The 27,170-nt window shown below is 48.3% G+C and overlaps 1 protein-coding gene across 1 annotated transcript; it reads left to right on the forward strand.

Annotated features, from left to right (window-relative positions):
* The first annotated feature begins 262 nt into the window (after positions 1-262).
* On the forward strand, positions 263-25,822 carry LOC142198471 (granzyme A-like). The gene is made up of 5 exons (XM_075269510.1): positions 263-348; positions 2,744-2,891; positions 22,294-22,444; positions 23,854-24,111; positions 25,650-25,822. The coding sequence occupies exons 1-5, from the start codon at positions 294-296 to the stop codon at positions 25,806-25,808; spliced, it is 771 nt and encodes a 256-aa protein (XP_075125611.1). The 5' UTR covers positions 263-293; the 3' UTR covers positions 25,809-25,822.
* The last annotated feature ends 1,348 nt before the right edge of the window (positions 25,823-27,170 follow it).

Consider the following 27,170-nt stretch of genomic DNA (forward strand, 5'->3'; position numbering starts at 1 on the left):
TCAAGTGTATAAAAGTGTATGGTCCGTGAAGAGCTAATACAATGTGGTCCTGCACCTATAACCTTTGGTATTTTGCATGTCTACAGACATGTAAGGACATGAGAATTAGTGGTTAAGTGTCTGACACAAAATGCGTCGTGTTGCTAAAAACCACCATGTGCATTGCTTTTGAGATGATTTTCCATTTCTGGCTCAGTCAATGTATCTGCGGTAGATCGGTCAGATAAAATGTTTTTGGAGCTTACAGTATTTAAAGATTTCCAGCCCGATACATCACATAGACTGTAACAGACATGAAAACTTTCCACATCCTGATTTTCTCTGCAGCTTGTCTGCTGATCTCTGAAGGTAAGAGATGTAAGATTTAGAACTTTAGGTGCCATCTCACACCACCTATCGCATCGGTCGGCCGGGCAATGCAAGGGACTTGCGGTCTATCAGCAAACCAATATCTGATTGTGATATAATGGTGATGCCCTGGAAACTGTATCATGTTATAACATCAGGGTATATATGATAACACTGACCAGTCTATCGCAATCCAGTAGGACGCCGGTGTAGAGGTGGTGTTAGGTCGCATTGACACGACTAAGATTCAGCCATGAAATTTGGTCCGTATATGTACCAGATTTACCAAGGACTCCTAGCAGTATAGTTATCTATGTGAGGAGTCCCTGCATCTTGTCTGGTATGATTACAGTACAGGACAGTAGGTCGCTAAGATGCAGGGACTCCTAACATCATAGCCAACTCTACTACTAGGAGTCCTTTTTCCGGAACACCGTTCAGGCTGGTAAATCCAGCCAACACACGGGTCATGTGAATGTGACCTTAGGCTTAGAGCACACATTGCAGAAATGTTGTAGATTTTACTGTAGTTTTTTGAGCAGAAGGGAGAATTGTTAGAGCTTTCCTTAATTTTCTCATTCCTTTTGTAGTGACTCCTGAATTTGGCTGAAAAAAATCACCCGTTGTCTGGCACACATTTTTTTTTATGTAATTTGTGTCTTTAACCCCTTCCCGCCGATGGCATTTTTTGATTTTCATTTTTCGTTTTTGACTCCCCTCCTTCTAAACCCCATAACTTTTTTATTTCTCCGCTCCCAGAGTCATATGAGGTCTTAATTTTTGCGGGACAATTTTTTCTTCATGATGCCACCATTAATTATTCTATATAATGTACTGGGAAGCAGGAAAAAAAATTCAGAATGGGGTGGATTTGAAGAAAAAATGCATTTCTGCGACTTTCTTACGGGCTTTGGTTTTACGGCGTTCACTGTGCAGCCAAAATGACCTGTCCCCTATATTCTGTGTTTCGGTACGGTTCCAGGGATACCAAATTTATATGGTTTTATTTACATTTTGACCCCTAAAAAAAATTCCAAAACGGTGTTAAAATTTTTTTTTTCTAAAAGTCGCCATATTCCGACGGCTGTAACTTTTTTATACATAGGTGTACGGGGATGCATAGGGCGTCTTTTTTTGCGGGGCCGGGTGTACTTTTTAGTTCTACCATTTTCGGGAAATGTTATTGCTTTGATCACTTTTTATTCAAATTTTTATCAGAATTAAAACAGTGAAAAAACGGCGGTTTGGCACTTTTTACTATTTTTCCTGCTACAGCGTTTACCGAACAGGAAAAATATTTTTATAGATTTGTAGAGCGGGCGATTTCGGACGCGGGGATACCTAACATGTATATGTTTCACAGTTTTTAACTACTTTTATATTTGTTCTAGGGAAAGGGGGGTGATTTGAACTTTTAATACTTTTTATATTTTTTTATATTTTTTTTTACTTTTTTTTTATTTTTTTTTTGCATTTATTAGACCCCCTAGGGGTGTTGAACCCCAGGGGGTCTGATCACTAATGCAATGCATTACAATGCTAATGCATTGCAATGCATTGCAAAAAAGCATCATCTCTTTTGCAGGCTGTATACACCAGTCTGCAAAAGAGAGAATTTGCAGACCGGCTGGGAGCCTTTAACAAGGCTCCCGGCTGTCACTGCAACATGACGTCGGCCCTGGAGCATGCTCCAGGAGCCGGCGATCCTTGCCAAAATGGCGGCGCTCATGCGCCGCCGGGAAAATGGCGCCTCCGGCGCCTTTGACAGCAGCGCCGGAGGGGTTAATGCCTCCGATCGGTCCGGGGACCGATCGGAGGCATTAGAGCTGGTTGTCTACTGCTTAAAGCAGTAGACACCCGGCGGCTATGACGGCCGCCCGGCTCCCGGGCGGTCGCCATAGTTACAGACCCGACACGCGCCGTACTATTACGGCGCATGTCGGGAAGGGGTTAAAGAGGACCTTTCATGGTTTGGGGCACAGGCAGTTCTATATACTGCTGGAAAGCCGACACTGCGCTGAATTCAGAGCACAGTTGGCTTTCCCGATCTGTGCCCTGGGTAAAGCGCTAGCGGTGCTGGTACCGTAGTTGGTACCGTAGATGGAATTCAGCGCACTATCGGCTTTCCAGCAGTATATAGAACTGCCTGTGCCCCAAACCATGAAAGGTCCTCTTTAAGCAAAAATATTGCAACTTTTTGGGGCTTTTTTTTTTTTTTTTTGCCCCATCTCTTCATAATTCTGTTCCAATACTTGTATATATGTTTTATATTTTTTAAAAATCTCTTATATTCGCCTGCAAAATTTATTTCCAAAACGTTGTTTTATACTTGGAGTCACCCATCACTCACCACGGTTGTGCCCATTATAATATATGGCTACCTTATCGCACACAGGTTCAGATATCATAAATGGCCGTGTCGCTGAACCTCATTCCAGACCTTATATGGCTTACATAAGAATCAAAACCGAAATTATAGACTACCTTTGTGGAGGAACTTTGATCGACTCAAACTGGGTGCTGACTGCGGCCCATTGTGAATTGTAAGTATATCAAGTCGAAACAAGTCAAGACAGTGGGGGCAGCTGGAGGGGGACATTATACTATTAGGGCAGATGGAGGGGGACATTATACTATTAGGGCAGATGGAGGGGGACATTATACTATTAGGGCAGATGGAGTGGGACATTATACTATTAGGGCAGATGGAGGGGGACATTATACTATTAGGGCAGATGGAGGGGGACATTATGCTGTGGGTGCACCAGGAGAAGGACTTTATACTGTGGGTGCAATTGGAGGAGGATATTGTAATGTGGGGTATATCAAGTTAGGGTTACTCTAGGTGGATTATACTATGTCGGGCACAAAGAGAAATGGATGGAAATGGGCGGCATCAAAGTGAAAGTGGGTAGGGCTTAATTCGGTTCATACTGTCCCTTTTTCTGTTCTCTGAAAGTTGGGAGGTACGGCATTTAGTGATCTGCTTTACAGCACATTCATGGCCATAGCCAACAATAGCCTGGAGCCGACTCATTGATTTGATGGGAGATTTTTCTAGACATGTTCTAAGTATGTAAGGGGGAGATAGCCCGTGACATCATCTGTTGTCAGGAGTGGATACAATGATGGGTCAGTGATGTGATCTATTATCTGTGATGTAAATGAGACGACTCCTGCAAAGAAAACCCCAAAAGAATTGGCAAGTGTCAGTTTGTTATTAGGCTTAGTGGTAAGAGTGGGAATTGAATTTTATACTATATATATATATACATATATACATATATATATATATATATATATATATATATATATATATATACGCTCACAAATATATTTTTCTTTTCTTTTTTTAATAAATAGTGACATGGAAAATTTAGAAAAAAAAATTCTTGAAAAATATTTAACATAAAAACTTGGTTTTAAAAATGTGTCATTTTTTGGTAACACATTCCCTTTAAAGAGTCTGTCTGCTTTCTACAATTCCTTACAGAATAGTCCCCTGACAATAATGTCCGAGTGTCCCCTATTGCACAAACCTGGAGATAAATGACAAAATTCAACCTGCGTTCATACTGTACATAAAACAGTAAACGGCAAATTCTTAATGGCAAGAACACATTTAACCCTGCGTTCATGTAGGCCGTTATAAGTATCAGAAAAAAAATGGAGATCAGAATACTTAAAATATGCAAAAGAGGATTATCCAATATATAAAATAAATAATAGCCAGGTGCAAATGCCCTAAAATAAGCAACAAGAATCAGTAGTCACCCCTTATTTTCCCCAGCAATCTAAAGCAGGTTTGATGGACGTCCCCGTCACTGTACAAGCAGATAGCTTATCATTTGCCAAGTGGTCATTTGCTATGTTACTGGCGTCATAGTTCCCGTGACTGAGCCACAATGTCCGTAGTATAGCAATGATTGATGCAGCCACATGTAAACCGAGGCAGGGGTGGTGGAGAGATAGCACATGCTGATCGGTGTGGGACTGACCACTGGCATCCACACTAATCCCGAGCAACATGTTGAATTCAGTGCTTAGCCATTGCCAACAGTCCCATAGATAGTGAATGAGGCAGACAGGGGACAGGGGTTGCAGCAGTAAGATCTCCTCCCATCAGCATGTTATCCTTACCTTGTTGATATAGGATATAGAGATGAGCGAACAGTGTTCTATCGAACTCATGTTCGATCGGATATTAGGCTGTTCGGCATGTTCGAATCGAATCGAACACCGCGTGGTAAAGTGCGCCATTACTCGATTCCCCTCCCACCTTCCCTGGCGCCTTTTTTGCTCCAATAACAGCGCAGGGTAGGTGGGACAGGAACTACGACACCGGTGACGTTGAAAAAAGTAGGCAAAACCCATTGGCTGCCGAAAACATGTGACCTCTAATTTAAAAGAACAGCGCCGCCCAGGTTCGCGTCATTCTGAGCTTGCAATTCACCGAGGACGGAGGTTTCCGTCCAGCTAGCTAGGGGTTAGATTCTGGGTAGGCAGGGACAGGCTAGGATAGGAAGGAGAAGACAACCACAACAGCTCTTGTAAGAGCTAAATTCCAGGGAGAAGCTTGTCAGTGTAACGTGGCACTGACGGGCTCAATCGCCGCAACCCAGCTTTCCCAGGATCCTGAATGGAATACACTGTCAGTGTATTCCCGTATACCCGATATATACCCCCGATACCCGTTCCAACGGTGTGCCCCCCCACCTTCACCCCAGAAATACCCTGCAAGTCCCCTAGCAATAGAATTGGGGCTATATACACCCACTATTTTTGCTACTGCCATATAGTGCCATTGTCTGACTGGGAATTCAAAGAATATATTGGGGTTATAAATACCCTCATTTCTTGCTACTGGTATATAGTGCCATTGTCTGACTGGTAATTCAAAGAATATATTGGGGTTACGTGCACCCACAATTTTTACTACTGGTATACAGTGCCATTGTCTGACTGGGAATTCAAAGAATATATTGGGAATACAAATACCCTCATTTCTTGCTACTGCCATATAGTGCCAGTTTCTGACTGGTAATTCAAAGAATATATTGGGGTTACGTGCACCCACAATTTTTACTACTGGTATACAGTGCCATTGTCTGACTGGGAATTCAAAGAGTATATTGGGAATACAAATACCCTCATTTCTTGCTACTGCCATATAGTGCCAGTTTCTGACTGGGAATTCAAAGAATATATTGGGGTTACGTGCACCCACAATTTTTACTACTGGTATGCAGTGCCATTGTCTGACTGGGAATTCAAAGAATATATTGGGAATACAAATACCCTCATTTCTTGCTACTGCCATATAGTGCCAGTTTCTGACTGGTAATTCAAAGAATATATTGGGGTTACGTGCACCCACAATTTTTACTACTGGTATACAGTGCCATTGTCTGACTGGGAATTCAAAGAATATATTGGGGTTATAAATACCCTCATTTCTTGCTACTGCCATATAGAGCCAGTTTCTGACTGGTAATTCAAAGAATATATTGGGGTTACGTGCACCCACAATTTTTACTACTGGTATACAGTGCCATTGTCTGACTGGGAATTCAAAGAATATATTGGGAATACAAATACCCTCATTTCTTGCTACTGCCATATAGTGCCAGTTTCTGACTGGTAATTCAAAGAATATATTGGGGTTACGTGCACCCACAATTTTTACTACTGGTATACAGTGCCAATTTCTAACTAGGAATTCAAAATGCGCAAGGCTCCCGGAAAGGGACGTGGACGAGGCCGTGGGCGAGGTCGGGGGAATGGTTCTGGGGAGCAAGGTAGCAGTGAAGCCACAGGGCGTCCCGTGCCTACTCCTGTGGGGCAGCAAGCATTGCGCCACTCCACAGTGCCAGGGTTGCTTGCCACATTAACTAAACTGCAGGGTACAAACCTTAGTAGGCCCGAGAACCAGGAACAGGTCTTGCAATGGCTGTCAGAGAACGCTTACAGCACATTGTCCAGCAGCCAGTCAGACTCTGCCTCCTCTCCTCCTATTACCCAACAGTCTTGTCTTCCTTCCTCCCAAAATTCCGAAGCTTTACAGAACAATAACCCAAACTGTCCCTGCTCCCCAGAGCTGTTCTCCGCTCCTTTCATTGTCCCTCAACCTGCCTCTCCACGTCACGATTCCACGAACCTAACAGAGGAGCATCTGTGTCCAGATGCTCAAACACTAGAGTCTCCTCCATCTCCGTTCGATTTGGTGGTGGATGACCAGCAACCCACCCTCATCGACGATGATGTGACGCAGTTGCCGTCAGGGCATCCAGTTGACCGGCGCATTGTGCGGGAGGAGGAGATGAGACAGGAGTTGGAAGAGGAAGTGGTGGATGATGAGGACACTGACCCGACCTGGACAGGGGGGATGTCAAGCGGGGAAAGTAGTGTGGATGTTGAGGCAGGTGCAGCACCAAAAAGGGTAGCTAGAGGCAGAGGCAGAGGTCAGCAGCTTAGGCGAAGCCAGGCCACACCCGGAATCTCCCAAGATGTTCCAGTTCGTACCCAGCCCCGAAAAACTCCCACCTCGAGGGCACGTTTCTCGAAGGTGTGGAGTTTTTTCAAGGAATGCGCCGAGGACAGATATAGTGTTGTCTGCACAATTTGCCTCTCGAAATTGATTAGGGGCTCTGAGAAGAGCAACCTGTCCACCACTTCAATGCGCCGTCATTTGGAATCCAAGCACTGGAATCAGTGGCAGGCAGCAACGGCAGGACAAAGGCCGCCTGCCGTTCACGCCACTGCCACTGCCTCTGCCACTGCCTCTGCCTCTGCCACTGCCACTGCTGACTGTGCTGGCGATGCACTCCAGAGGACGAGCCAGGACACCACTTCATCTGCCTCCGCCACTTTGTTGACTTCTCCCTCATCCTCCCCTGTTCCTGTCTTATCTCCTTCTCCTGCACCATCAAAGGCACCATCAGGCGCTTCTTTACAACAACCCACCATCTCTCAGACATTGGAGCGGCGGCAGAAATACACTGCTAACCACCCACACGCGCAAGCCTTGAACGCCAACATCGCTAAACTGCTGGCCCAGGAGATGTTGGCGTTCCGGCTTGTTGAAACTCCCGCCTTCCTGGACCTGATGGCAACTGCGGCACCTCGCTATGCCGTCCCTAGCCGTCACTACTTCTCCCGGTGTGCCGTCCCCGCCTTGCACCAGCACGTGTCACTCAACATCAGGCGGGCCCTTAGTTCCGCGCTTTGCACAAAGGTCCACTTGACCACCGACGCGTGGACAAGTGCATGCGGACAGGGACGCTACATTTCACTGACGGCACACTGGGTGAATGTAGTTGAGGCTGGGACTGCTTCCCAAACTGGCCCGGTGTACCTCGTCTCCCCGCCTAACATTCCTGGCAGGGACACGAGAAGAACACCCCCCTCCTCCTCCTCCTCTACCGCCTCCTCCTCCGCCACCGCCTCCTCCTCCGCCACCGCCTCCTCCTCCGCTGTTAGATTGACCCCAGCTACGAGTTGGAAACGTTGCAGCACTGGCGTTGGTAGACGTCAGCAGGCTGTGCTGAAGCTGATCAGCTTGGGGGACAGACAGCACACTGCCTCCGAGGTGAGGGATGCCCTCCTCGATGAGACGGCAATATGGTTTGAGCCGCTGCACCTGGGCCCAGGCATGGTCGTTTGTGATAACGGCCGGAACCTGGTAGCAGCTCTGGAGCTTGCCGGACTCCAACATGTTCCATGCCTGGCCCACGTCTTCAACCTAGTGGTGCAACGTTTCCTAAAGAGCTACCCCAATGTTCCAGAGCTACTGGTGAAAGTGCGGCGCATGTGCGCCCACTTTCGCAAGTCGACAGTAGCCGCTGCTAGCTTAAAATCTCTCCAGCAACGCCTGCATGTGCCACAACACCGGCTTTTGTGCAACGTCCCCACACGCTGGAACTCAACATTTCAGATGTTGAATAGAGTGGTTGAGCAGCAGAGACCTTTGATGGAATACCAGCTACAAAACCCTAGGGTGCCACAAAGTCAGCTGCCTCAGTTTCACATCCATGAGTGGCCATGGATGAGAGACCTTTGTGACATCCTACAGGTCTTTGAGGAGTCCACAAGGAGGGTGAGCTCTGAGGATGCGATGGTGAGCCTTACAATCCCGCTCTTGTGTGTTCTGAGAGAATCCCTGATTGACATCAGGGATAACTCAGATCACACAGAGGAGTTAGGGATAGCATCCGATCCGTCACAGCTGGAGAGTAGGTCCACACATCTGTCCGCTTCACTGCGTTTAATGGAGGAGGAGGAGGAGGAAGAAGAGTTGTCCGATGATGTGATGGTGATACAGGAGGCTTCCGGGCAACTTCGAATCGTCCCATTGTTGCAGCGCGGATGGGTAGACATGGAGGATGAGGAGGAAATGGAGATTGAACTTTCCGGTGGGGCCAGAGGAGTCATGCCAACTAACACTGTGGCAGACATGGCTGAGTTCATGTTGGGGTGCTTTACAACCGACAAGCGTATTGTCAAAATCATGGAGGACAACCAGTACTGGATCTTTGCTATCCTTGACCCCCGGTATAAAAACAACATCTCGTCTTTTATTCCGGTAGAGGGGAGGGCCAATCGCATCAATGCTTGCCACAGGCAATTGGTGCAGAATATGATGGAGATGTTTCCAGCATGTGACGTTGGCGGCAGGGAGGGCAGTTCCTCCAGTAGGCAACCAAGTTCTCACCGGTCCACACAAACGAGGGGCACACTGTCTAAGGTCTGGGACACCTTGATGGCACCCCCTCGCCAAAGTGCCGCCACGGAGGGTCCTAGTGTCAAAAGGCGTGAGAAGTATAGGCGCATGTTGCGGGAATACCTTTCCGACCACAGCCCTGTCCTCTCCGACCCCTCTGCGCCCTACACGTATTGGGTGTCGAAGTTGGACCTGTGGCTTGAACTTGCCCTATATGCCTTGGAGGTGCTGTCCTGTCCTGCCGCCAGCGTCCTATCTGAGAGGGTGTTCAGTGCAGCCGGTGGCATCATCACTGACAAGCGCACCCGTCTGTCAGCTGAGAGTGCCGACCGGCTCACTTTGATAAAAATGAACCACCACTGGGTAGAGCCGTCATTTTTGTGCCCACCTGTGTAAAGCACCCCAACATGAAACTCCATGTCTGTACTCAACCTCTCCAATTCCTCCGCATCCTCATACTCATCCACCATAAGCGTTGCACAATTCTGCTAATACTAGGCTCCCTCCACCCTGATTTCCCCCAACTCTGCTGGTTAGAGGCTCCCTCCACCCTGATTTCCACCAACTCTGCTGGTTAGAGGCTCCCTCCACCATGAATTGGTCCAAACTGGGCTGTTTAGCGGCTCCCTCCACCATTAATTGGTCCAAACTGGGCTGGTTAGAGGCTCCCTCCACCATGAATTTGCCCAAACTGGGCTGTTTAGAGGCTCCCTCCACCATGAATTGGTCCAAACTGGGTTTTTTAGAGGCTCCCTCCACCATGAATTGGTCCAAACTGGGCTGTTTAGAGGCTCCCTCCACCATGAATTTCCCAAAACTTGGCTGTTTAGAGGCTCCCTCCACCATTAATTGGTCCAAACTGGGCTGGTTAGAGGCTCCCTCCACCATGAATTTGCCCAAACTGGGCTGTTTAGAGGTTCCCTCCACCATGAATTTCCCAAAACTTGGCTGTTTAGAGGCTCCCTCCACCATTAATTGGTCCAAACTGGGCTGTTTAGAGGCTCCCTCCACCATGAATTGGTCCAAACTGGGCTGTTTAGAGGCTCCCTCCACCATGAATTTGCCCAAACTGGGCTGTTTAGAGGCTCCCTCCACCATGAATTTGCCCAAACTGGGCTGGTTAGAGGCTCCCTCCACCATGAATTGGTCCAAACTGGGTTTTTTAGAGGCTCCCTCCACCATGAATTTGCCCAAACTGGGCTGGTTAGAGGCTCCCTCCACCATGAATTGGTCCAAACTGGGCTGGTTAGAGGCTCCCTCCACCATGAATTTCCCAAAACTTGGCTGTTTAGAGGCTCCCTCCACCATTAATTGGTCCAAACTGGGCTGGTTAGAGGCTCCCTCCACCATGAATTTCCCAAAACTTGGCTGTTTAGAGGCTCCCTCCACCATTAATTGGTCCAAACTGGGCTGGTTAGAGGCTCCCTCCACCATGAATTTGCCCAAACTGGGCTGTTTAGAGGCTCCCTCCACCATGAATTTGCCCAAACTGGGCTGGTTAGAGGCTCCCTCCACCATGAATTGGTCCAAACTGGGTTTTTTAGAGGCTCCCTCCACCATGAATTGGTCCAAACTTGGCTGTTTAGAGGCTCCCTCCACCATTAATTGGTCCAAACTGGGCTGGTTAGAGGCTCCCTCCACCATGAATTGGTCCAAACTGGGTTTTTTAGAGGCTCCCTCCACCATGAATTTGCCCAAACTGGGCTGGTTAGAGGCTCCCTCCACCATGAATTGGTCCAAACTGGGCTGGTTAGAGGCTCCCTCCACCATGAATTTCCCAAAACTTGGCTGTTTAGAGGCTCCCTCCACCATTAATTGGTCCAAACTGGGCTGGTTAGAGGCTCCCTCCACCATGAATTTGCCCAAACTGGGCCGTTTAGAGGCTCCCTCCACCATGAATTTGCCCAAACTGGGCTGGTTAGAGGCTCCCTCCACCATGAATTGGTCCAAACTGGGTTTTTTAGAGGCTCCCTCCACCATGAATTGGTCCAAACTTGGCTGTTTAGAGGCTCCCTCCACCATGAAATGGTCCAAACTGGGCTGGTTAGAGGCTCCCTCCACCATGAATTGGTCCAAACTGGGTTTTTTAGAGGCTCCCTCCACCATGAATTTGCCCAAACTGGGCTGGTTAGAGGCTCCCTCCACCATGAATTGGTCCAAACTGGGCTGGTTAGAGGCTCCCTCCACCATGAATTTCCCAAAACTTGGCTGTTTAGAGGCTCCCTCCACCATTAATTGGTCCAAACTGGGCTGGTTAGAGGCTCCCTCCACCATGAATTTGCCCAAACTGGGCTGTTTAGAGGCTCCCTCCACCATGAATTGGTCCAAACTGGGTTTTTTAGAGGCTCCCTCCACCATGAATTGGTCCAAACTGGGCTGTTTAGAGGCTCCCTCCATCATGAATTTGCCCAAACTGGGCTGTTTAGAGGCTCCCTCCACCATGAATTTGCCCAAACTGGGCTGGTTAGAGGCTCCCTCCACCATGAATTGGTCCAAACTGGGTTTTTTAGAGGCTCCCTCCACCATGAATTTGCCCAAACTGGGCTGGTTAGAGGCTCCCTCCACCATGAATTGGTCCAAACTGGGCTGGTTAGAGGCTCCCTCCACCATTAATTGGTCCAAACTGGGCTGTTTAGAGGCTCCCTCCACCATGAATTTGCCCAAACTGGGCTGGTTAGAGGCTCCCTCCACCATGAATTGGTCCAAACTGGGGTTTTTAGGGGCTCCCTCCACCATGAATTTCCCAAAACTTGGCTGTTTAGAGGCTCCCTCCACCATTAATTGGTCCAAACTGGGCTGGTTAGAGGCTCCCTCCACCATGAATTTGCCCAAACTGGGCTGTTAAGAGGCTCCCTCCACCATGAATTGGTCCAAACTGGGGTTTTTAGGGGCTCCCTCCACCATGAATTTCCCAAAACTTGGCTGTTTAGAGGCTCCCTCCACCATTAATTGGTCCAAACTGGGCTGGTTAGAGGCTCCCTCCACCATGAATTTGCCCAAACTGGGCTGTTTAGAGGCTCCCTCCACCATGAATTGGTCCAAACTGGGGTTTTTAGGGGCTCCCTCCACCATGAATTTCCCAAAACTTGGCTGTTTAGAGGCTCCCTCCACCATTAATTGGTCCAAACTGGGCTGGTTAGAGGCTCCCTCCACCATGAATTTGCCCAAACTGGGCTGTTTAGAGGCTCCCTCCACCATTAATTGGTCCAAACTGGGCTGGTTAGAGGCTCCCTCCACCATGAATTGGCCCAAACTGGGCTGTTTAGAGGCTCCCTCCACCATGAATTGGTCCAAACTGGGGTTTTTAGGGGCTCCCTCCACCATGAATTTCCCAAAACTTGGCTGTTTAGAGGCTCCCTCCACCATTAATTGGTCCAAACTGGGCTGGTTAGAGGCTCCCTCCACCATGAATTTGCCCAAACTGGGCTGTTTAGAGGCTCCCTCCACCATGAATTGGTCCAAACTGGGTTTTTTAGAGGCTCCCTCCACCATGAATTGGTCCAAACTGGGCTGTTTAGAGGCTCCCTCCACCATGAATTTGCCCAAACTGGGCTGTTTAGAGGCTCCCTCCACCATGAATTTGCCCAAACTGGGCTGGTTAGAGGCTCCCTCCACCATGAATTGGTCCAAACTGGGTTTTTTAGAGGCTCCCTCCACCATGAATTTGCCCAAACTGGGCTGGTTAGAGGCTCCCTCCACCATGAATTTACCCAAACTGGGCTGGTTAGAGGCTCGCTCCACCATGAATTGGTCCAAACTGGGCTGGTTAGAGGCTCCCTCCACCATTAATTGGTCCAAACTGGGCTGTTTAGAGGCTCCCTCCACCATGAATTTGCCCAAACTGGGCTGGTTAGAGGCTCCCTCCACCATGAATTGGTCCAAACTGGGGTTTTTAGGGGCTCCCTCCACCATGAATTTCCCAAAACTTGGCTGTTTAGAGGCTCCCTCCACCATTAATTGGTCCAAACTGGGCTAGTTAGAGGCTCCCTCCACCATGAATTTGCCAAAACTGGGCTGGTTAAAGGCTCCCTCCACCATGAATTGGTCCAAACTGGGGGTTTTAGGGGCTCCCTCCACCATGAATTTCCCAAAACTTGGCTGTTTAGAGGCTCCCTCCACCATTAATTGGTCCAAACTGGGCTGGTTAGAGGCTCCCTCCACCATGAATTTGCCCAAACTGGGCTGTTTAGAGGCTCCCTCCACCATGAATTGGTCCAAACTGGGGTTTTTAGGGGCTCCCTCCACCATGAATTTCCCAAAACTTGGCTGTTTAGAGGCTCCCTCCACCATTAATTGGTCCAAACTGGGCTGGTTAGAGGCTCCCTCCACCATGAATTTGCCCAAACTAGGCTGTTTAGAGGCTCCCTCCACCATGAATTGGTCCAAACTGGGGTTTTTAGGGGCTCCCTCCACCATGAATTTCCCAAAACTTGGCTGTTTAGAGGCTCCCTCCACCATGAATTTGCCCAAACTGGGCTGTTTAGAGGCTCCCTCCACCATGAATTGATCCAAACTGGGGTTTTTAGGGGCTCCCTCCACCATGAATTTCCCAAAACTTGGCTGTTTAGAGGCTCCCTCCACCATTAATTGGTCCAAACTGGGCTGGTTAGAGGCTCCCTCCACCATGAATTTACCCAAACTGGGCTGTTTAGAGGCTCCCTCCACCATGAATTGGTCCAAACTGGGTTTTTTAGAGGCTCCCTCCACCATTAATTGGTCCAAACTGGGCTGGTTAGAGGCTCCCTCCACCATGAATTTGCCCAAACTGGGCTGTTTAGAGGCTCCCTCCACCATGAATTTCCCAAAACTTGGCTGTTTAGAGGCTCCCTCCACCATTAATTGGTCCACACTGGGCTGTTTAGAGGCTCCCTCCACCATGAATTGGTCCAAACTGGGCTGTTTAGAGGCTCCCTCCACCATGAATTTGCCCAAACTGGGCTGTTTAGAGGCTCCCTCCACCATGAATTTGCCCAAACTGGGCTGGTTAGAGGCTCCCTCCACCATGAATTGGTCCAAACAGGGTTTTTTAGAGGCTCCCTCCACCATGAATTTGCCCAAACTGGGCTGGTTAGAGTCTCCCTCCACCATGAATTGGTTCAAACTGGGCTGGTTAGAGGCTCCGTCCACCATGAATTTCCCAAAACTTGGCTGTTTAGAGGCTCCCTCCACCATTAATTGGTCCAAACTGGGCTGGTTAGAGGCTCCCTCCACCATGAATTTGCCCAAACTGGGCTGTTTAGAGGCTCCCTCCACCATGAATTAGTCCAAACTGGGGTTTTTAGGGGCTCCCTCCACCATTAATTGGTCCAAACTGGGCTGGTTAGAGGCTCCCTTCACCATGAATTTGCCCAAACTGGGCTGTTTAGAGGCTCCCTCCACCATGAATTGGTCCAAACTGGGGTTTTTAGGGGCTCCCTCCACCATGAATTTCCCAAAACTTGGCTGTTTAGAGGCTCCCTCCACCATTAATTGGTCCAAACTGGGCTGGTTAGAGGCTCCCTCCACCATGAATTTCCCAAAACTTGGCTGTTTAGAGGCTCCCTCCACCATTAATTGGTCCAAACTGGGCTGGTTAGAGGCTCCCTCCACCATGAATTTGCCCAAACTGGGCTGTTTAGAGGCTCCCTCCACCATGAATTGGTCCAAACTTGGCTGTTTAGAGGCTCCCTCCACCATTAATTGGTCCAAACTGGGCTGGTTAGAGGCTCCCTCCACCATGAATTGGTCCAAACTGGGTTTTTTAGAGGCTCCCTCCACCATGAATTTGCCCAAACTGGGCTGTTTAGAGGCTCCCTCCACCATGAATTGGTCCAAACTGGGGTTTTTAGGGGCTCCCTCCACCATGAATTTCCCAAAACTTGGCTGTTTAGAGGCTCCCTCCACCATTAATTGGTCCAAACTGGGCTGGTTAGAGGCTCCCTCCACCATGAATTTGCCCAAACTGGGCTGTTTAGAGGCTCCCTCCACCATGAATTGGTCCAAACTGGGATTATTAGAGGCTCCCTCCACCATGAATTGGTCCAAACTGGGCTGTTTAGAGGCTCCCTCCACCATGAATTTGCCCAAACTGGGCTGTTTAGAGGCTCCCTCCACCATGAATTTGCCCAAACTGGGCTGGTTAGAGGCTCCCTCCACCATGAATTGGTCCAAACTGGGTTTTTTAGAGGCTCCCTCCACCATGAATTTGCCCAAACTGGGCTGGTTAGAGGCTCCCTCCACCATGAATTGGTTCAAACTGGGCTGGTTAGAGACTCCCTCCACCATGAATTTCCCAAAACTTGGCTGTTTAGAGGCTCCCTCCACCATTAATTGGTCCAAACTGGGCTGGTTAGAGGCTCCCTCCACCATGAATTTGCCCAAACTGGGCTGTTTAGAGGCTCCCTCCACCATGAATTAGTCCAAACTGGGGTTTTTAGGGGCTCCCTCCACCATTAATTGGTCCAAACTGGGCTGGTTAGAGGCTCCCTTCACCATGAATTTGCCCAAACTGGGCTGTTTAGAGGCTCCCTCCACCATGAATTGGTCCAAACTGGGGTTTTTAGGGGCTCCCTCCACCATGAATTTCCCAAAACTTGGCTGTTTAGAGGCTCCCTCCACCATTAATTGGTCCAAACTGGGCTGGTTAGAGGCTCCCTCCACCATGAATTTCCCAAAACTTGGCTGTTTAGAGGCTCCCTCCACCATTAATTGGTCCAAACAGGGCTGGTTAGAGGCTCCCTCCACCATGAATTTCCCAAAACTTGGCTGTTTAGAGGCTCCCTCCACCATGAATTGGTCCAAACTGGGGTTTTTAGGGGCTCCCTCCACCATGAATTTCCCAAAACTTGGCTGTTTAGAGGCTCCCTCCACCATTAATTGGTCCAAACTGGGCTGGTTAGAGGCTCCCTCCACCATGAATTTACCCAAACTGGGCTGTTTAGAGGCTCCCTCCACCATGAATTGGTCCAAACTGGGTTTTTTAGAGGCTCCCTCCACCATGAATTGGTCCAAACTGGGCTGGTTAGAGGCTCCCTCCACCATGAATTTCCCAAAACTTGGCTGTTTAGAGGCTCCCTCCACCATTAATTGGTCCAAACTGGGCTGGTTAGAGGCTCCCTCCACCATGAATTTGCCCAAACTGGGCTGTTTAGAGGCTCCCTCCACCATGAATTTCCCAAAACTTGGCTGTTTAGAGGCTCCCTCCACCATTAATTGGTCCAAACTGGGCTGTTTAGAGGCTCCCTCCACCATGAATTGGTCCAAACTGGGCTGTTTAGAGGCTCCCTCCACCATGAATTTGCCCAAACTGGGCTGTTTAGAGGCTCCCTCCACCATGAATTTGCCCAAACTGGGCTGGTTAGAGGCTCCCTCCACCATGAATTGGTCCAAACTGGGTTTTTTAGAGGCTCCCTCCACCATGAATTTGCCCAAACTGGGCTGGTTAGAGTCTCCCTCCACCATGAATTGGTTCAAACTGGGCTGGTTAGAGGCTCCCTCCACCATGAATTTCCCAAAACTTGGCTGTTTAGAGGCTCCCTCCACCATTAATTGGTCCAAACTGGGCTGGTTAGAGGCTCCCTCCACCATGAATTTGCCCAAACTGGGCTGTTTAGAGGCTCCCTCCACCATGAATTAGTCCAAACTGGGGTTTTTAGGGGCTCCCTCCACCATTAATTGGTCCAAACTGGGCTGGTTAGAGGCTCCCTTCACCATGAATTTGCCCAAACTGGGCTGTTTAGAGGCTCCCTCCACCATGAATTGGTCCAAACTGGGGTTTTTAGGGGCTCCCTCCACCATGAATTTCCCAAAACTTGGCTGTTTAGAGGCTCCCTCCACCATTAATTGGTCCAAACTGGGCTGGTTAGAGGCTCCCTCCACCATGAATTTCCCAAAACTTGGCTGTTTAGAGGCTCCCTCCACCATTAATTGGTCCAAACTGGGCTGGTTAGAGGCTCCCTCCACCATGAATTTGCCCAAACTGGGCTGTTTAGAGGCTCCCTCCACCATGAATTTGCCCAAACTGGGCTGGTTAGAGGCTCCCTCCACCATGAATTGGTCCAAACTGGGTTTTTTAGAGGCTCCCTCCACCATGAATTGGTCCAAACTTGGCTGTTTAGAGGCTCCCTCCACCATTAATTGGTCCAAACTGGGCTGGTTAGAGGCTCCCTCCACCATGAATTGGTCCAAACTGGGTTTTTTAGAGGCTCCCTCCACCATGAATTTGCCCAAACTGGGCTGTTTAGAGGCTCCCTCCACCATGAATTGGTCCAAACTGGGCTGGTTAGAGGCTCCCTCCACCATTAATTGGTCCAAACTGGGCTGTTTAGAGGCTCCCTCCACCATGAATTTGCCCAAACTGGGCTGGTTAGAGGCTCCCTCCACCATGAATTTGCCCAAACTGGGCTGTTTAGAGGCTCCCTCCACCATGAATTGGTCCAAACTGGGTTTATTAGAGGCTCCCTCCACCATGAATTGGTCCAAACTGGGCTGTTTAGAGGCTCCCTCCACCATGAATTTGCCCAAACTGGGCTGTTTAGAGGCTCCCTCCACCATGAATTTGCCCAAACTGGGCTGGTTAGAGGCTCCCTCCACCATGAATTGGTCCAAACTGGGTTTTTTAGAGGCTCCCTCCACCATGAATTTGCCCAAACTGGGCTGGTTAGAGGCTCCCTCCACCATGAATTGGTTCAAACTGGGCTGGTTAGAGGCTCCCTCCACCATGAATTTCCCAAAACTTGGCTGTTTAGAGGCTCCCTCCACCATTAATTGGTCCAAACTGGGCTGGTTAGAGGCTCCCTCCACCATGAATTTGCCCAAACTGGGCTGTTTAGAGGCTCCCTCCACCATGAATTAGTCCAAACTGGGGTTTTTAGGGGCTCCCTCCACCATTAATTGGTCCAAACTGGGCTGGTTAGAGGCTCCCTTCACCATGAATTTGCCCAAACTGGGCTGTTTAGAGGCTCCCTCCACCATGAATTGGTTCAAACTGGGGTTTTTAGGGGCTCCCTCCACCATGAATTTCCCAAAACTTGGCTGTTTAGAGGCTCCCTCCACCATTAATTGGTCCAAACTGGGCTGGTTAGAGGCTCCCTCCACCATGAATTTCCCAAAACTTGGCTGTTTAGAGGCTCCCTCCACCATTAATTGGTCCAAACTGGGCTGGTTAGAGGCTCCCTCCACCATGAATTTGCCCAAACTGGGCTGGTTAGAGGCTCCCTCCACCATGAATTGGTCCAAACTGGGTTTTTTAGAGGCTCCCTCCACCATGAATTGGTCCAAACTTGGCTGTTTAGAGGCTCCCTCCACCATTAATTGGTCCAAACTGGGCTGGTTAGAGGCTCCCTCCACCATGAATTGGTCCAAACTGGGTTTTTTAGAGGCTCCCTCCACCATGAATTTGCCCAAACTGGGCTGTTTAGAGGCTCCCTCCACCATGAATTGGTCCAAACTGGGGGTTTTAGGGGCTCCCTCCACCATGAATTTCCCAAAACTTGGCTGTTTAGAGGCTCCCTCCACCATTAATTGGTTCAAACTGGGCTGGTTAGAGGCTCCCTCCACCATGAATTTGCCCAAACTGGGCTGTTTAGAGGCTCCCTCCACCATGAATTGGTCCAAACTGGGTTTATTAGAGGCTCCCTCCACCATGAATTGGTCCAAACTGGGCTGTTTAGAGGCTCCCTCCACCATGAATTTGCCCAAACTGGGCTGTTTAGAGGCTCCCTCCACCATGAATTTGCCCAAACTGGGCTGTTTAGAGGCTCCCTCCACCATGAATTTGCCCAAACTGGGCTGGTTAGAGGCTCCCTCCATCATGAATTGGTCCAAACTGGGCTGGTTAGAGGCTCCCTCCACCATTAATTGGTCTAAACTGGGCTGTTTAGAGGCTCCCTCCACCATGAATTTGCCCAAACTGGGCTGGTTAGAGGCTCCCTCCACCATGAATTGGTCCAAACTGGGCTGGTTAGAGGCTCCCTCCACCATGAATTTCCCAAAACTTGGCTGTTTAGAGGCTCCCTCCACCATTAATTGGTCCAAACTGGGCTGGTTAGAGGCTCCCTCCACCATGAATTTGCCCAAACTGGGCTGTTTAGAGGCTCCCTCCACCATGAATTGGTCCAAACTGGGTTTTTTAGAGGCTCCCTCCACCATGAATTGGTCCAAACTGGGCTGTTTAGAGGCTCCCTCCACCATGAATTTGCCCAAACTGGGCTGTTTAGAGGCTCCCTCCACCATGAATTGGTCCAAACTGGGTTTTTTAGAGGCTCCCTCCACCATGAATTTGCCCAAACTGGGCTGGTTAGAGGCTCCCTCCACCATGAATTGGTCCAAACTGGGGTTTTTAGAGGCTCCCTCCACCATGAATTTGCCCAAACTGGGGTGTTTAGAGGCTCCCTCCACCATGAATTTGCCCAAACTCTGCTGGTTAGAGGCTCAATCCACCCTGATTTTCAAAACAAATGTTGGTGCCAACCTCAACTTACTACAAGGGCCAAATTCACTGCTGGTGACAAGCTCTCCTCACTGCAAGTGCCAAATACACATGTTTCAAGGTGTTTTCCTACTGTCAGAGAGGTGGTATTGAGTGTGTAAAGTGTGTAGTTGTTAGGCTGTGATGTTGGGGTAATAGAGGGTCTTTGGTGTGTTAGATGCCCCCAGACATGCTTCCCCTGCTGTCCCAGTGTCATTCCAGAGGTGTTGGCATCATTTCCTGGGGTGTCATAGTGGACTTGGTGACCCTCCAGACACGGATTTGGGTTTCCCCCTTAACGAGTATCTGTTCCCCATAGACTATAATGGGGTTCGAAACCCATTCGAACACACGAACATTGAGCGGCTGTTCGAATCGAATTTCGAACCTCGAACATTTTAGTGTTCGCTCATCTCTAATAGGATAACATTAAAAAGTAGACCGACCTCTTTGAAAAATTAATGAACATAATGTTAGACCTAAATATAATGTTTGGGTTAGAAAGAAACATGTTCTAGTATCTGCTGTTCTGAGTAATCCCTTGTTCATCACATAAATCAAATATCTGGAAAAGGGAGAAAATTGAAAAAGTGTCTACTGCTTTGGAGGACTCAGCAAGTCCATGCATTACATAGACAATCTATTATCTTCAATGGATATTATGCAATGCTTCATTTGTCCTGTGGTGGCGCTGCAGAGTATGGGCTCATTCACATCTATGTCCTTCGGTTAATCTGGAAAAAGGGCCATTTCTTTTACAGATTTCAACAAGGTGTCCCAGCATTGGGATGACCCATCATCAGTTTATGTTTCTGGAATATCACAAGAATTATAACTAGCAGAAAATACCATTTATAAGATGGACAAAAAATTAAAAAAAAAAATGTCAATGGGTTAATAAGTGCACTCAAATACCTTTAGCAGTGTTGTGAGTGATTTCTGGGTTTCTCTGGGAGCTCCTGGCATCCTCTGCATTTGTTTACATAGGTAGCTTCCTGTTCTTTTATCCTACAACCACCATGATGGCTTGCTTTTCACTCAGATCCCCCTCTCACACCCCCTCCCTGTTTCCCTAGCTAGCCCTTCCACTACTAGCTCTTCCTAACTAAATAACTCAGCCAACCTCCCCACCCTTTCATACTTACCTGTATTCCTGTCCTGGAGATCACTTTCTTCTATTCCACTGGCTCTTTCTTCTTTTGACTTCTGCCGGCGCCTACGCAATAGAGAATGTCGGCATGACAGCACTCCGGCTCTATTGTGCTTGTGTGTAGATCAGCAGACGTCAGAGGAGAGGAGGAGCCGTCTCCTCTGAAGGAAGTGATGTTTCATGCCCCAAAGATCCGGACAGGAAGACAGGTAAGTATGATGGAGTGGAGGTGTGGTATTGATGATGGAAACAGGGAAACAGAACATCACTGTAAAAATCAGAAAATGTGCCAGGAGCGGTCACTAGACCACCCTGGAGATCTGGGTAAATATACATTTTTGATAAAGCAAGTAAGTTAGAAATTAGACAGGGGGAGGGTGTTTAGCTTAGTGTAGCAAGATCATTTTATCCCGGACAACACCTTTAAAGGGATTCAATCATTAAAATTTATTTTTTTCTCCCTAATACGTAGGAATAGCCTTAAGAAAAGCTATTCTATTCCTACCATTAAATGTCTTCTCCGCGTCGCCGTCGGTAGAAATCCCGTTCTTCTTCTGTATGCAAATGAGTTCTCTCGCAGCGCTGGGGGCAGTCCCCAGTGCTCAAACAGCACTGGGGGCATCCCCAATGCTATGAGAGAACTCTACAGCGCCACCTCTATCTTCGCCTGGAACGGCCTCTCCCTGCGTCATCTTCCAGCGCTGGCTTCAAACTTCTAGGCATGCGCAGTCGGCTCTGTCGTTGGGCCTCAGGCAGATCCAAAAGCGCATGCCCACGGCAATTTTCAGTCAGTCAGCATTGCTGCATCTCAGGTGTAGCAAAGCTCAGCGCATGGCCAGCCCTGCTACATCTGAGATCGGACCACAATGGAAACTGCTGTGGACTGATCTTAGACTCCGCCTCCCCCGGCAGAACCAGTGTTGATTGGCTGAATGCTGTACATTGTATGGCATTCAGCCAATCAACGCTGGTCAATGCATTCCTATGAGAAAAAGTCAGCTCCCGCATAACGCAAGCTGACAGGGATCTTGACGAGATAGAGCCCCAAAGAGCTGTTTGAGTAACATTCCCACCTAAATAAAAGTAATCCCTAGCTAACCCTGCCTGTAGATCTATCCCTGTCTAGTTCACAGTCTCATATGACCCGGATCTGAAATCCACCATTCGTATAAAGTGGAGGTCACCTAATTTCGGCCGCCAATTACTTTTTCCACTTTTTTTTCGATGCCTCCGTTGTCGTAGTTCCTGTCCCACCTCCCCTGTGCAGTTATTGGTGCAAAAAAAGCGCCAGGGAAGTTGGGAGGGGATACGAATTTTTACTGCGTTTGCCGCGTGATATTCAATTGGAATCCAGTACCTTGAACGGCCTGATATTAGATTGAATATCAATTCGAACGCCGTTCGCTCATCTCTAATTCCTACGTGTTAGGAACACAAAATTGAATTTTAATGATTGAATCCCTTGAAGGATGGTTCTCATGCAGCAGATTTTGTTGCAGAAAGTTCTACAACTAAAAATGAGTCCTGTTCATCTAAATCAGGTTATGTTGGAGGCGGCAAGCACATCCATTGCCTTTTTCCTCCATAATACAAGTTTGTCAAATCCTTTTCTTTCCTTCCTTCATGTAGCCCTAAAAGTAAAGCCATGGTTATTCTGGGTGCGGATTCTGGTAATGAAGACGCAGCAGAAACAGGAAGGCAGAAATTCCATGTCACAGAATTCATCAAGTACCCGAAGTACAACCAAGATACCAACGAGAATGACGCTCTACTGATGAAAGTAACAAAACTTCTTAATTTTTTTTATAAAACTTGGCATGAAAAATTCTCATTATGCTTTGTATAACTGTATCCTTTATCCTCAGCCGATGTTATGTTAGATGTGAAAGGTAAATGGTTATGTAGCGTGCCCCATAAATGAGGGACAACCACATATAGCAGCAGGACTCAACTACTTAAAAACGGATGTAAGGAACACTACCCCGCCGCGCATTTCGCCACGCACTTTCTTCATCAGGAGGCAAGATACAAGTAAAATGGAAGGGTATATATGTGTAATGCTAAGAACAAACAATAGATGATAGCTATGCAAGCTGTGATGGGGAAAAAAGGGGGTGTTATACTATGTGCCTATAGTGCCTTTCTATAGTTCGCCTCAGGCAGCAGAGAGGCTAGGTTCACCACATACTATGCAATGGCGTAAAGATTGTGGTTACAGGGTGTGTAACCAGGCCCGGATGGGTACAGGGCCCACGGCCAGCTGGAAATGGCCAGGGCCCCGGACCACCATGACAGTGGTCGGAGAAAGCCTTGTTTCCTGACCGCTATACATCTCCCCTGGGCCATTTCCTCCCTGGCCCAGGGGAGATGTATAAAAATTTAAAAAAATACATATATTCATCTGTCCAGGGCTGAGCATCAGCTCCGGGGCTCTTCCTGTCAGTAACTGAGGTTACGCCAGTAGTCACATGGGGCGTGCCGGCATAATGATGTTATCACACCACACGTGACTGCTGGTGTGCAAGACTTGAGTCGTAACACCGAAGAGGATGCCGCAGACCACAGGATGGAGCAAAGCTGCCCCAGAGAGGTGAGGTAAGGTCAGTATTTTTAATCACTTATTCTGCACCTCTACTTATTATACTCTGGTGTCTGAGGAGACCCCAAAGTATAATAATAGCACCGGCTCTAGGAGTTAAGAGCTCTTGGGAGCATATAATACTATGTCGAGCTATTGTGAGCATATAATACTGTGTGGGGGCCACTGTGAGCATATAATACTGTGTGGGGGCCATTGCGGAGCACGTAATACTGTGTGGAATCAATGTGGAGCACGTAATACTGTGTGGAATCAATGTGGAGCACGTAATACTGTGTGGAATCAATGTGGAGCACGTAATACTGTGTGGGGGCCACTGTGGAGCAAGTAATACTGTTCCAGTATTGTTTACATGCCAGCCACTGCGCTGTTCATTCACCGTATTCTTGATAACTGCAGTTGTGGGTACTAAAGTGGTACCCCTTTCACGTATCTGAGATATCGCTGCAGCATCCGTAACCACTACTATCAAGAATTTGCTCTAGGAAGGGGGTAGGGGGCCCCGGAAAAAAGTTTATAGCGAGGCCCACAAGATTTTAGTTGCGCCACTGACAATGTGAAATGTTCATCATTACTAATCTCTTTTGCAGTTGAATACCAGCGCAGAGTTTGGAGAATGTGTCAAAAAGATGCCTTTGCCAGAGAGTTTTGAAGATACTAAAGAAGGAACAGTTTGTGCAGCGGCTGGATGGGGGTGGATGGGAAAAAAATATGCTGACCATCTCATGGAAGTAAATGTCACAGTCCTAAGCACAAAACAATGTCAGAAACGTCTGAGAAACGAAGCGACCATTACGGAGAACATGATGTGCACCATTGTGGGGCCCACAGGGCAAGACACCTGTACAGTAAGTATGGAGAGATGTGGAAGAAATGAGTTTCTAATAGAGCATTGTCATTCACCTCTTCGGAGCAATGGTAATGCCATCGTTGCTCCAAAGAGCTCACTTGCATTTTGACAAAAACAGCAATATGCCAGCAACAGAGGTGCCAACTCACAAGGGGAAAACACCATTTGATTCTGGTGACCCTAAGGGCGGATTCACATCTGCACCCGGTCTCTGCTTTGCAGGTTTCCGTCTTCTGCCCGAAAAACTGGACAGGAGATGGAAACCGGCAGTCAGTTTGCAAACCCATTCATTTGAATGGGTTTGCAAAGTGTCTGCCTGTGAGCGTCTTCTGCCTCTCCGCGGTGAAAAGTTTTTTTTTTAACCGGACACAAAGTTGGACATGCAGGACTTAGTGTCCGGTTAAAAAAAACCGGTTTCGCCGCGGAGACCAAAAGACGCTCACGGGCGCTCACGGGCGGACACTGACTGACTGGTTTCCTTCTCCTGTGCAGTTTCTCCGCACAAGACGGAAACCCACAAAGCGGAGACTGGGTGCAGGTGTGAACCCGCCCTAACCTGTTTTAAGAAAAAATTAGATTTTATATTACTGTGTAACAATTCTGGAGCATGTTCTATAACTCTAGAATTTTCTGCCTAAATTGATAACAGGGCATTATCAGTTGGGGGAGCTCCACTGCACAATATCACACTGTCCGTTCACACCTGATAATGGAAACCCCAAACGGAATCCAGGCGCAGGTGTAAACCTAGCCTGATAGTGTCAGACTGTGTAGGGACCCACTGGCAAGGGGAATGGTAACACCCAGTTGTCAATGCATTCATAACTTTCTAGGAGGAATAACAAAGGGATGGCACAATGCAGGTTAAGGGCCCGTGCACACGGGCACAGAGGGGGCGGATTATGGCGTGTAATACACGTCATAATCTGCCCCCTCACAATGGTGGTCTATGGAGACTGCTAGCATTCTTTTTCCCGCTAGCGGCCTGTTGACGCTAGCGGAAAAAAGAAGTGAGCTTCCCTTTCTTCAGGCGGAATCCACGGCTCGTTGAGACGTGGTGTCCGCCTGGCGGCAGCAACCTCCGGTGTCAGCCCATTCATTTGAGCCGACTCTGGAGGGGGAAGCCGCGACCACGACAGTCGTGGCAGGCAGGTTTTGACCCGAGGCTCCCCGCGTCACTCTTGGTGTCAAAATCCGCCCCACCGCCTCCCATGTGAACTAGCCCTTAGAATGAAAAATGCTCCAGAATTTTTATTTCATGAGGAATAGGTGTTTGCTGTATGCTACCGCAAGCAGGACTTTTCTCTCGGCCAATTTCACTGTAAAATTAATTGGCAGAAACCGGGACCCCATTATAGTAAATGGGGTCTGGGGGTTTCCATGGGTAAACACTTTTTAAGCGGATAGGGATTCCATTTTTTGGGTTCTCAAGCAGACCCAAAGGACAGAAACCCGAACGTAGTGTGAACCTTACATAAGTTATATACTGGGACAAAAATCAGGAGGACAATAAAATTAAGATTTTTACTTTTATAGGGGGATTCAGGTGGCCCCTTAATATGCGACGGGGTCTTAAGAGGAATTGTGTCTTTTGGAACTGAACCTTGTGGAAGGCAAAATGGAGTCGCTGTGTATGCTCGTCTAACTGAGGAGAAAGTAACCTGGATCAAGAATACAATAAAGCATCAGCCCTGAATTATTTACCAATATTTCATTTTATGATGTTCCCAAAAGAGGTTCAATAATCCAGGACCAAATAAATCAGCTTTACCTAATATTGCCACATTTACCCTAAAAAATACCAGGCAAGTCAATGCAAGAAGTAAGGGGTGTGGATTGTGGGGCTTCACATGGAATGAATGGCTATATGTATTAACTTTACAATAGTTACATCAGGGAGATGCAGAATTTATCCCATTTACATAAGCCATGCCCCCAAACATCACTACCCTAATGTATTCACAAGTCATGCATGTTTATGGACCCCAGACTCAAGAAATCAAATATTAGAATACACAAACCTATCCCGTAGTAATGATAGTCTCGAAAATACAGAATAGATAAAGTCCTCAAAATATAGAAAGACTAGAGATGAGCGAGTACTATTCAAAACGGCCATTTCGAATAGCACGCACCCATAGGAATGAATGGACGCAGCCGGCGTGCCGGCCGCTTCCATTCATTCCTATGGGTGCATGCTATTCGAAATGGCCATTTCGAATAGTACTCGCTCATCTCTAATATAAAATACAGACCCCAAAATTAATAAAGATCCCAGGCCAGACCCTAGAATATAGACCACATACCCCAAAATAAATTCAGACACCTTAGACCCTAAAATCAATACAGAACCGGGATAAGACTACAGAGTGCTCACAGACCCCAGACCAATGAAAAAAAATCTGAATAGACCCCATAAAAGATCCCAGAATAAATATAAAACCCAGACAAGACCCCAGTATGAATACAGACCCCAGACCAATCACTGAAATGTGTACAGATCCCAGACAACACCCCAAATACAGACCTCAGAGAAGACCCCAGAGCAGGCATGTCAAACATGCGGCCCGGGGGCCGCATGCGGCCCTTTACAGGCATATCTGCGGCCCGCACAAAAGTCTCAAACTTTGTCTCTAAACTTTAGAGACAAAGTTTGAGACTTTTGTGCGGGCCGCAGATGTACAAGGAAAGTGAGCGGTGGATTGGGGTGGCCCTGCTGGACGCAGCGCTACTCCAGCGGCCGCCCCTCACCCTTCGCAGAGAGCAGGTCTCCCTGCCTGCTCTCTGCCTGCTCCACTCCTCCCTCTGCTCCGCCCCCTCCTCCCCACACGCCGGGTGACGTGGCCACGTAATCAGGCCCGTACCCGACGTGTGCCTGCGTCCTACGCGGTCTCACAAGACCGCTGCGCAGGCTGAAGAGCAGAAGCAGGTAAGCTTCTGCAGAAGAAAATACTAGATTTATGATGATGGGGGGGGGGTTGAAGTGGTGGGGGAGGGGGTGCTGGGGGAGGGGGGCTTTTTGATGTCTGTCTGGCCCTTCCTTGGGCTTGAGGACTG

Source organism: Leptodactylus fuscus, chromosome 1, assembly GCF_031893055.1.
Source record: "Leptodactylus fuscus isolate aLepFus1 chromosome 1, aLepFus1.hap2, whole genome shotgun sequence".
NCBI classification, from domain to species: Eukaryota; Metazoa; Chordata; class Amphibia; order Anura; family Leptodactylidae; genus Leptodactylus; species Leptodactylus fuscus.